Genomic DNA, 10,275 nt, shown 5'->3' with positions numbered 1-10,275 from the left:
ACTTTCCCAGCAGCTCCGGGTGGATGGATGGGCACAGGCGGAGGGAGATGATGGCTCCAAGGGGGTCTTACTTGTTCCACGGCGGAAGTAACCATTACTGGCCGCTTCTTTTCCTCTCAGCCTTCTCAGGTGGGTTCTGATTCTGAAGGTAAAAGTGACAGGGGAGGGGCAGGTGCCGCTACCGGAGCCCACCCACAGACGTGAGTGCTGACATCATGCCCCTAGTACAGATGGGGAAACCGAGGCACAGACATGCAGGTAGTTATAAGGCTGACTGCAGCCCCCTCCCCAGGCGGCTTGGAGCCCAAGCCCAGCTCCCCCAGCACTTCCTGCTGGTTAATGAGTGATGGAAGCCTAGGGGGGCCAGGGTGGACCTTCTGCTCCACAGCTGGAATGTGTGTTCTGCCTCCAGATGAAGAGCTGTGCGAGGGCGGCCCCCTCCGCCTTGCCGTTTTATAGAGAGGCTAGCACTGCCTCCTTCCCAGGAAGCCCATTTTGCAGGAGAGGCTGAGAGCTGGTTTTGAGAGCTGGTTCTGCTCCAGGCAGCCCTCCTAGCTTGCGCTTCTAGAGAGGCGGCCTGGCCTCCCACGGTGCGGTAGGCTGTGGGCTGTGGAGAGAATGCGCGATCAAGCGCTACTGCGTTTCAGCTCTTCTGGGCCTGCCCTCCTCTGAGGTCACCTCTGAGGCCCTCAGGTCCCCTTTCCAAGAAAAGGAACCGCATTGTCTGTCTCACGCACGTCTGTGGGTTGTTCAGTGGAGCCTGCCCTGTCAATGAACCAGCTAAGAAAGCATTTGCGGAGGTAGCCCACATGGTGGAGCTCGCTGTGCTGGGGAGTTCTGGACCCAAATCCTAGCTCCAGGGTTGGGGGGAATACTTGCCTGACCCGCGCAAGGAGCCCATGCCCACTGTGTGACCTTGAGGGAGTCCCTAAACCTCTGAGCCTCAGCTTCCCCGTACAATGGCACTCCAAGGAGGGCTGGAGGCACAGGGGACGCGAACCAGCTCTGTGCACTGTGTGCAGCTTCTCCTCCAGTTCTCCAAGGAAGGACTCCCCACAGCTAGCCCTGCGCCTCCCTCCCCACACCCCGCAGCCATGGAGTCCAAGGACCAGACCCCCCGGGGAGAGGGTGATTTCAGGGAGATTGTCCACCGGAGCGGGGCGGGGCGCTGGGCTTTTCCAGGACCTCCCTGTCCCGCCACTCCCCTGCTGTAAACCTGGTCTGTTATCTCACCAGGCCTGGAACTCCTGGTGTGTCCTTGGAAAGTGCCACCTCAGCCCCTTCCTGTGCACACACACACACACACACATACACACACTCACACACTCAACGCAAGAAAGCCAACAACACGGGATTTCTTACATATGTTATGAGTAGAAAAGCCAAACCTTTCCAGCACAGAAAGCTTAGTACTGAAAAACAGAAAGAAGAAAACCAAACTTCGTTCTCTTTATCCAGAGATAACCATGTGATCTGACAGTGAGAGAATGTGTGTAGATGTAAGTGTGAGCTGGGCACGGTGGCTTACACCTGTAGTCCCAGCCACTCAGGGGGCTTAAAAGTTCAAGGCCAGCCTCAAAGGGCTGGGGTTGGCCCAGGATCCATAGATTACCCTATTAGGTGCCACAGTCAACTTGTTTGGGTGAAGTAGTAGTTGTAGTATTTTTTTTATCAGTCGTGGGGCTTGAACTCAGGGCCTGGGCGCTGTCCCGGAGCTCTTCGGCTCAAGGCTGGTGCTCTACCACTTTGAGTCACAGCACCACTTCTGGTTTTCTGGTGCTTCATTGGAGATGAGAGTCTCACAAGCTTGGGCTGGCTTCAAACCATGATCCTCCGATCTCAGCCTCCTGAGTAGCTAGGATTACAGGCGTGAGCCATGGGCGCCTGGCCCACACTGTTTTTCTCAAAAGGTGTTTTTATAAGCGTACATTAGCTGCACATGGGGTGTTTCCACATCCCCTCCCCGCTCCATTGCTTTCTGCTTCCCCTGTGTGCAGTCCCGCCTTCTTCTCTTCCCTTGGAGGTGTTGAGCACCCATTGTAGACCAGGTACAGGGGACACCACCGGAGGGAACACCACATAGACAGCTCCCCAGACCATCCCGTGTGTAGAGGCGGGGGCCTGGCCACGAGAGAAGCCATACCTCATGAGCCTGTGGCCTCCATTGCCCCATGCATTTTCCCTTCTAAAATCTCCTAGGCTCAGAGGTAGAGCATGTGCCTAGCCAGCACCCACAAAAAGCAAAGGCTTGCAAGGCTCAGAGAGGTGCAACAAGCTGCCCAAGGTTGCACAGCAGCCCTCGGGCCTCTGCCCACCTCCCCCCCCCCCCCCGCCCCCAACTCTCCTGTGTGCTTTTGGAGACTGAGTAGTCCTTGCAGCTGCCCGCTGGCCGTGCCAGCTGGTTGTGCCACCGGGCAAAGCCACCTCCCAAGTTGTCTGTCTAGCCGTGAGGTAGTATGCCCACCGGGCTCGCAAGTGTGTGGGGGAGAAAAGCCCAGTCCGTGTTGTCAGGGTGATGGAGTGACCTGGGTCCGGAAGTCCCGCGGTCGAGGGTCAGCCAACATCCAGGGGAAGGTGGTATTGGAGTTCGAACTCAGGACCTTTACTATTCAAGCCATATCTCCAGCCCCTCCCTCCAGCTTCTTAAAGTCACGAGTAGGACTTTTTGTTAGTCTTTGGCCTTTCCAGTCACAAGGAAATTCTGTATTCTCAGCCTTCCAACTCTGCTAAGTGGGGGAAGACTAGGGCAGGGGAAGTTTGGGGGAAATCTCTTAAGCATTTGGAAACTGAGAATTGAAAGTTTCAGCATTCAGTCAGCAAGAAGTTGTGGACTTTTGCTGGGCGTGGTGGTGCTGCATGTCATCCCAGCGCTCGTGAGGCCGAGGCAGGGGAGACCCTGTCCTCCTGCCCTGCTCCCCGAAGTTGTGACGTTTTCCAGTGGGCCAGCCTCTGAGGAGCTCTGGGGGGGCCCGGGCCCCAGGTAGTCTCCCTCCCTTCTCCCCCTGCAGCCTGGGGCTCCAGGCTTGGGAATGGGGTGGGGGTAGCGAGGTGGTAGAAATTAGATACAAATTAGGTGGAGTCCTCTGAGGATGCAGTGGGGTTTGAGTGTGTGTGTGTGTGTGTGTGTGTGTGTAAATGAAAGAAAAAGCGTTCAGTATCGGGGCTAGAACCCGGTGCCCAAGCAGGTGCTCTGTCCCTGAGCCACACCCCTTGCCCCCGGGTGAGGATGCTTTGGATCCACAAAGTTCCCCCAACGTTCCCCAGAGGCCTTGCTTTGGCGGTGGCCTGCCGGGTGGACGCAGACAGAAGGGCATTCCTCGCAGAGGAAGCTGTCCATGTAAAGACCTTGGCAGAGACTGAGAGCAGGGGGGATCGATCTTTCCAGAAGCCAAGCAGGGGGCGGCTTGGTGTGGCCGGGCGTCCTGGGAAGGGTGGAGGTGCCGGGCAGCTGGTCTCACGGGGTGGCTCGGCAGTGCAGGCCCTGTGGCTGGTCCAGCCACCGGGACCCCAAGTCCTTATTTCATGGCTCCAGGGGCCCCTTCCAAGCAGCCGAGCGTTGTCTGGTTGTTTTGACAACTGCTTCTGAAGAAGTGTGAGGAAGGGGGGCAGATAAGCCCTGCCTCGCCCCACCGCAGTTGTGGGAGAATCTCCGCTCCGCCCGGAGTCCCAGGAGGAAACCCACTTGAAGGAGGCGGCTGACCTCGGCGTCTGACCCACTTTGCTGGCTCCTTTCACGTGGTTTGGGGAGTGAAGTGCCTGGGCAGGGGATGCCACCCAAAACAGCTCCTCTTGTGTGACACGGAGCACCAGGTGGAGAAACTGAGAATCTGGTGTTTTCTCCCCCGTGACGTCACTCCCAGAGCGAGGCTGGACACGTAGGGCCAAGTCCATGGTTAGGGTTTGCTGAACCAGGGGTGAAATTAAAGATGTCTGACCTCTGCGTTCAGGGCAGGGGGTGTCCTGTTTCTCCCCAGAGTTTGTCCGATTGTATTGAGGCCTCACCTCGTGCCTTCCTGGGTGTAACTGGAGGAGGCCCATTTTATAGATGATGCCACTGAGGCCTCCCGGGGGGCAGCCACGTTCTGGAGGTTGCGGCCCACGGCAGCGCTCCGAGGCTGGCTCCGGTCTAGGTGGGGCAGTCTAGGATAAGGTCCTTGGCCGGCCAGCATCTTCTCCAAGGGAGGAATTTAGGGAGCAAAGCTGGAGAGGCCCCAAGGCCACCTGCCTTCTCCCCTGACGGTGAAGAGAGAACCCAGGCTTCTGGGGGCAGGAGGAGCCGGTTGACCAAATAAATAGATGAGTCAATTAAAAAGGCCGGATTTCTTGTCTATTTATAGTTGTGGCCTAAATCTCCGGTATCCTTGCCCCCAAGGAGGAAAAGGAGACTTTTTGCGGTTGGTCCAGGTGATGTGCGTAGGGGCTAAGCTGATTAAGTTCCGGGCTGCAGGGGCCGGGACGCTGGAGGAGCGTCAGGGAGGGTTCGAGGGCCGGGGGCGGGTGGCCAGGCCACGAGGGGCAGCCACGGTGTTTCCCCAGTCGGCAGGGGCCCCGAGGCAGAACCCTCCCTTCCCCCCATCGAGTTGGTGAGATTAGCCAGGTTCTGGACTTTGCCCCCCTAATTGCTCTGACCCAGCTGAATTCAAGTGGTTGGAAAGCCTTTTCCTCCGCCTTCCAGGTCAGTGTTTGGCACTTTGGGTAGATGCCCTTCCCTGGCACCTGTTCTGAGTTCAGTTAAATGGGAAAGCACTCAGCAGGGGCCCTGGGTTGTACCTGGGCAGGGGAGGAGTTGTGTGTGAGGCGATGGGGCTCCACAGTGGCTGATGGCCACCACCTGAGGAGTGGTCTGGGCCAACTCAGAGAGACCCGGATTCTTTTCTTTGGGTGTCTGGGGCTTGAATTCAAGTCCTAAGCGTGGTCCCTTACCACAAGATAAGAGTCTCATGGACTTTCCTGCCCAGGCTGGCTTTGAACCACCATCCTGAAATGTCAGCCTCCTCAATAGCTAGGATGACTGGCAGTTCTGGATTCTAAGCTTGCTGGTTAACTTTGTCTCCTTGTCACCTCTGGGGTCAGGTGGAGGGGGCAGGGCTTTGTGGTGTCAGAGGTCACATGACCGGGAGATGCTACAGAGCACTGTGGTTCAGGATCTGGAGTAGGTTCTTTCTGGGCTGTGCTGTCTTCAAGTTGTTTAAGGTCTCTGGGTCCCGTTCGCCTGTGGGAAGTGGACATGGAGACGTGAGGGCCGGTCATAAGCAGTACCACAGCGCCGGATGCCAAGAGCGTGGTGCACACAGCCCCAGGAGCTGGTACCGCTTGGTACTGCGCTGTTGGAGGGCTCTGCTTGTGTACGGCATTTCTGTGTGCTTTTTGTCCTGGCAGCCTCTACCATGCTGTAAACCCTCCTTACCTTTGGACTAATTAGGAGATAAGTGTGCAGCTGTGAGCAGTGGAAAAGGATTTAAGGATAAAAGAGAAATATTTAGCCTGATTAAAGAAATTGCTATTAACTGGTATTTAAAGTAAAGTGCCCAGCCAGGTGCCCGGCACGTCAGCCACAGTGATTCCTGCAGTCGTAGGAGAACAGCTGTGATTGGGGGCAAGAGAGCCTTGCTACCACTGTGATAAACCTGGGTGCTCAGCCCAGCCCCAGAACATTCTGCCTTCTGTGGCCACTGAGAAGGAGCAGGCTCACAGCAGGGATGGGCACCTAGCTGCTGCGGGGTGGGGTGGGTGCGGGCTGGGCTGGGCAGGCTTCCTGGAAGAGGTGGCATTTAGGGGGAGGAAGAAGAACAGGATGTACCTCCCAGGGCCTGTAGGCCAGGACCTTCCAGGAATGGTGGAAGATAAAGTACCATCCTCTGGGGTGTGTGTGTGTGGTGGGGGGGGGGGGTGGGTAGGGTTCTTCCGATACTTGGTGTTTGCTAGACAGGTGGCCCTGTCCTGCATTCCTCAGCCTCCTGTTCCCTTCAGCCAGGGCCGGCCGGGCCCAGTCCTGTCTGCCTGCAGCCCTGGCTCTCCCTCTCACTCACTGGGTCTCCTTGCACCAGGACCAGTTCTTCTCTGAGCCTCAGTTTCTTCATCTGCGTAGCGGGCATGGAGAGGAGCGGCACACGAGGGGCCGGGAAGCGCCTGGCAGGCTGCAGTCTGGTGGTTGGGGAAGGGGAGGCTGGGTTTCAAACCCAGATGCCCGAAGTCTGAACTGGGGCATCACATCCATCCATCACGGCCTCCCGGGTCTCTCTGTCTCTTCCGTTTCGGTCTCTGTTTTACTGTAGGACATTTCGCTACAGTGTGGTGAGCCCTGGACTCCCAACTGGTTAGCCGGTGGTAGGATCCACGTACACGCCACGAGTCCCAACGCCCAGGGTTGAAGAGGGCGATCCTCGGGAGGACAAGAGGCCTTGGCACAAAAGGAATAGAGAGACTAAGGCTGAGGCGTTTAGAACGGACTGCAGGCAGCTGGGAGCCGGCGCGGCCCTCGTTCTTGGGCTGGGGTGGGCCCGGCAGGCAGGTGGGGTTTGCCAGAAGCCCTGGTGGGAGCAGAGGCCAGGCCAGGCCTCGAGGGGGTGTGCGGTGCTGTGGCCGCCCCTGACCTGTGACGTTACGTGACTGACAGCTTTGAGAAGGCAGCGCGGTGTGTTCAGCCTGCCCCGGGTGGGCAGGAACTTGAGTGGGCTGCAGCGGGGAAGTGGCTGCGGGGGCTGCCCTGGGAGACACTCTGTGCTCCTGGGCCTCCTACCCCCCGGGGGGGTTACTGCTGAGATTTTCTTCTGGTGGAGCAGTAGCTGCTGTTAGGTGCCCACTTTGAGAGCCGGAAGCTGCCATCCCGGCCGTACCAACACCCGCCAACCCGACAGAATTAACTCGAATCTCATCCTCCCAGGCTTGCAATCAGAACTTTCCCTTTCACCTCTCATGCCTCAGTTTCCTCTCTGGGCAGTGAGCTCTCCGCAACCCTGTTGGGTCACCCGTCGAAGACACTGGAGTCAGACCTTCCCCTTGCCACTGAGGCGCTCGGGCCTTGGTTTCTTCCTCTCTGAGGGGTTATGTGGGGGACCTCCACCAAGCCTTCTGGGGTCCCCCTGTGAGTCTGACTGTGTGCAGGGTCCCTGGCACAGGACAGCTCTGGGAGGGGCAGGGAAAATCCCCCTCAGGGTTATTTTTGGGAGATGTTGAGGGCATGGGTGTCATAGATATTCATTCCCTAAAGAGCCCCAGCTCTGTCTCTCAAAAAGACAGAGAAAAGCTTCCTAGATGTTCGACCTTGGGAAATTAACTGGGATCAGCGACTGTGTCCCCAACAGGGAAGTGTCCCGGCCACAGAGCACCCACCATCAAGGTGTGGGGACGAGGACACCGTGGATGCGTCCTCAGCACCCTGGGGTGCTGGGTGGGCTCTGAGGGTGGAGGGCGCGGCCCTGGCTCCCACCCGAGAACAGGGGGCGCTGGTGGCAGACAGTGCTGGCCATTCATTTGCCGCCCATCCAGCTGCAGGCCTGTCGTGCTGTTTTGTTCATCCAGCTGCAGGCCTGTCTTGCTGTTTTGTTCCTCTGGCACCAGTGTCTCGTGGACATTGTGTATGTGTGTGTAAACATGTGCACGTGTGTGTATGCATGTACGTCAGTACTGGGGCTTAAACTCAGGGCCTGGGTGCTGTTCACCATTAGCTTTTTCACTCTTGGCTGGTGCTCTCTCACTAACGCTACTGCTCCACTTCTGGCCTGGTGTTTTTTGTTTTTTTTTTTTTTTGGTAGTTAATTGGAGATAAAGGTCTCACAGACTTTCCTGCCCAGGCTGGCTGGTGGGCATTTGTAAGCCACAGGAGGTAAGGGTGGAGCTAGCTAGGAAGGAAGAAGAATGTTCTTCCTGTTTGAGGAGAGAGAAACGTGTTTAAAAGAGGAACAGAGCAGAGGGAGGTTGTTGGCAAGCATTTAATGACTTGGGGTGCTGTGCCCACTGAACAGACCCAAACACTGGGGCCCGGAGACAGAGTAGCCGTCCCAGAGCGCCCTGCTGGTTTCCATGGAGCCCTGGCCACACGAGTAGTGGCCTGGCTCGGAGCAGGCACGGGGCCCCAGGTGTGTCCCAGCCGGTGTCACCGAGGCCCTGTCCTGTCTCCACAGAGCAAGGGAGGGGCTGCCTGTTTGATTTTCCCAGGGTGCAGTGGGGCCCTGTGGGAGCAGATGGGCAGCAGCATTGGGGCTTTAGTACCTTGAAAGGGGAAGTCCGAGGAGGCTTTTCTTGGGGTCTCTTTTGAGGCCTCCAGGAATAATCCTGGGCTCTGCAGCATCTGCCCCAGGACCCTGGCTGTCCGCACTGCACCCCACTTCTGGAAAAGCCAGCAAGGCTGGGTGGTGGGGGAAGTGAGTGCCAGGAACCGGCCGGCTGCTGACTCACCTCACCTCCCCCCACTCCAAGCACCCCGCCACCGCTCGCTCGGCCCCAGCAGGCCCATAGAACCCCAGCCTCGAACCTCCTCTTTGAGGCCTTTCTCCTTAACCCTGAAGCAGATGTGAGACCCCCGTACCCTCTGATCCTCAAATAATTGGCTGTTGCTTTCACGAAACACCCTTCCCCTCTGCCCCCTCGGGGGTCAGGAGGGTGATCGGCGCCCCAGCCAGTGTGTGGTCAGTGCCCACCCAGACCCCACCAGCTGTCTCCCCTGCTGCGAGGGATGTCGGGTTCTGTCCTCCTGGGCCAGGGGGAAGCACCGCCACCTGCTACCCACCCCGTGCCCGCCCAGCTTGTGATGGCACTGGGTAGCTCCAACGTGTTGGGCCCTTCGCATCTACCCAGAGCAGGTGAGCAGTGGCCGGGGAGTCAGGGATGGCTAGGGTGCAGAATGAGAGGCTCACAAAACTCAGGGCACCCAGCTAACGCCAGCCCTGGGGCCCCGTGCTTGTTTGCTTTGCCTGGCCTGGAACGCCGTTCTCCCAGACCTTTGCAGAGCCCAGCCTCATCTCGCTGTGGTTGGAAGAATGGATGGGAGGGTTGTCTGGGCTGCGTTTCAGTCCCTTTTGCTATGTAGAAAGGGAGGCAGCAGGCCTGGGGGGTGTCGGGGGGCCACCCCATTGCTGGCCACTGTTGTGTGTGTGTATTTCCCGGTGTGCCCAGCTCCTTGGGCTCCCCTCTGCATCCCCTTGTCGGGGTCGTGGCTGACACGTAGCAGGCAGGTTCCCAGCAATTGTCACTGCGTGCCTAGCTAGCCACCTTTGCTCTTGATTTGCTCCCTGGACCTCTGAGGTGCAGCAGGAAGTGACTTGGCCTTTGACTTGGCCCATGTGACCCAGCGGAGCTGGAACTCGACCCTGGCCTCTGGCTCTCAGTCCTCTTACCGGCCTTTTTCCAACTCAGCAGCCTGCTCAGGCCCAGCCTTGGGCTGCCTCTATTTTGGGGCATGTGATCTGCCTCAGCTCCTTCCACCTGGGGGACTGCCAGGCCCTCCTGCCCCCAGGTACAGCCCAGCCCGATGAGGCCAGCCTGTCCTCCTTCCCCCTGGTGTTGACACAGGGTATCTTGCTTTCTACCTCTTCTTTGTGGAGCAAGGGCTGGGACCCAGGGCCGTCCACACACGAGGCAAGCAGCGCGTGAGCGAGCTCCAGTTCCTTCCTTCCCGTGTCTTCTCCACTGCCCATCTGGCTCGAGGGTCTTTGGGTCAAGTCCTGCCATCTCCAGGGGATGTGGTAAGGCCATCAGGGCCCTCCCCAGACCTGGAGTTTGTACTTGTGCCCGGGAGCTCCTCTTGCACCCCCACTCCTCAGCGTGTTCCCAGAGATCACGTCTTCCTCAAGCCTGGTTACCTTTGTCCAGTTTTCTCTCTGTAAACCGTAAGATAAGACCGTGTGGTCTGGAAGAGCTCACCTGGCCCTGGGTGCCTCCAGTGTCCTGTAGCCATTGCAGATCCGGGTTCGCTGTCCCATAGCTGTGTGACATGAGGCGTGGTGGGCCCTTCTCTGAGTGCCTGAGGTTCCCTGATCTGTGCAAGGTGGGTGTGTGTGTGCACACGCGCGCGTGTGCGTGTCAATCAGCAGGGACTGTGCTGAACCTCAGGTAGGTAGGCAGACAGGGCGGCTAAAACAATTCCTCCATGGAATTCACTTTCACTCGGGCCAGAATATTGTTGCTCATTGTTTTTTTTTTCAGCTTTGTTCCAGGCCAAACAATGCCAGGCTTCCTGGTTGACCTCACGAGGACAAGCCGTGGCGGGGTTGGAGGCTGGCCTGGCTAGCATCTCCAGAGGAGACACTGTGGGCACCTTGGGGACCTGGCCGTAGG

The 10,275-nt window shown here is 58.2% G+C and overlaps 1 protein-coding gene across 2 annotated transcripts; it reads right to left on the bottom strand.

Annotated features, from left to right (window-relative positions):
• Positions 1–540: 540 nt before the first annotated feature.
• On the bottom strand, positions 541–4,087 carry LOC125358841. Of its 2 annotated transcripts, none has more exons than XM_048356323.1 (2): positions 3,095–4,087; positions 541–865 (listed from the first exon to the last, which is right to left on the bottom strand). In XM_048356323.1, the coding sequence occupies exons 1-2, from the start codon at positions 4,036–4,038 to the stop codon at positions 781–783; spliced, it is 1,029 nt and encodes a 342-aa protein (XP_048212280.1). In that variant the 5' UTR covers positions 4,039–4,087; the 3' UTR covers positions 541–780. The 2 variants fall into 2 exon arrangements, with proteins under 2 accessions (XP_048212280.1, XP_048212282.1); XM_048356325.1 differs by having other exon boundaries at positions 3,101–4,087.
• Positions 4,088–10,275: the final 6,188 nt, after the last annotated feature.

This window comes from Perognathus longimembris, chromosome 10, assembly GCF_023159225.1.
Source record: "Perognathus longimembris pacificus isolate PPM17 chromosome 10, ASM2315922v1, whole genome shotgun sequence".
In the NCBI taxonomy this organism is placed as follows: Eukaryota; Metazoa; Chordata; class Mammalia; order Rodentia; family Heteromyidae; genus Perognathus; species Perognathus longimembris.
This window is presented reverse-complemented; position numbering and strand designations above follow the sequence as displayed.

Bases quoted from the DNA above. Each gene is read 5' to 3' on its own strand.
- LOC125358841 (XM_048356323.1), bottom strand. From the start codon at position 4,038: ATGGGCCTCCTCCAGTTACACCCAGGAAGGCACGAGGTGAGGCCTCAA. The intron at 866-3,094 runs TGCATCCTCAGA...AAGTATTCCCCC, and splicing joins CACACACACTCAAACCCCAC to CAACCCTGGAGCTAGGATTT.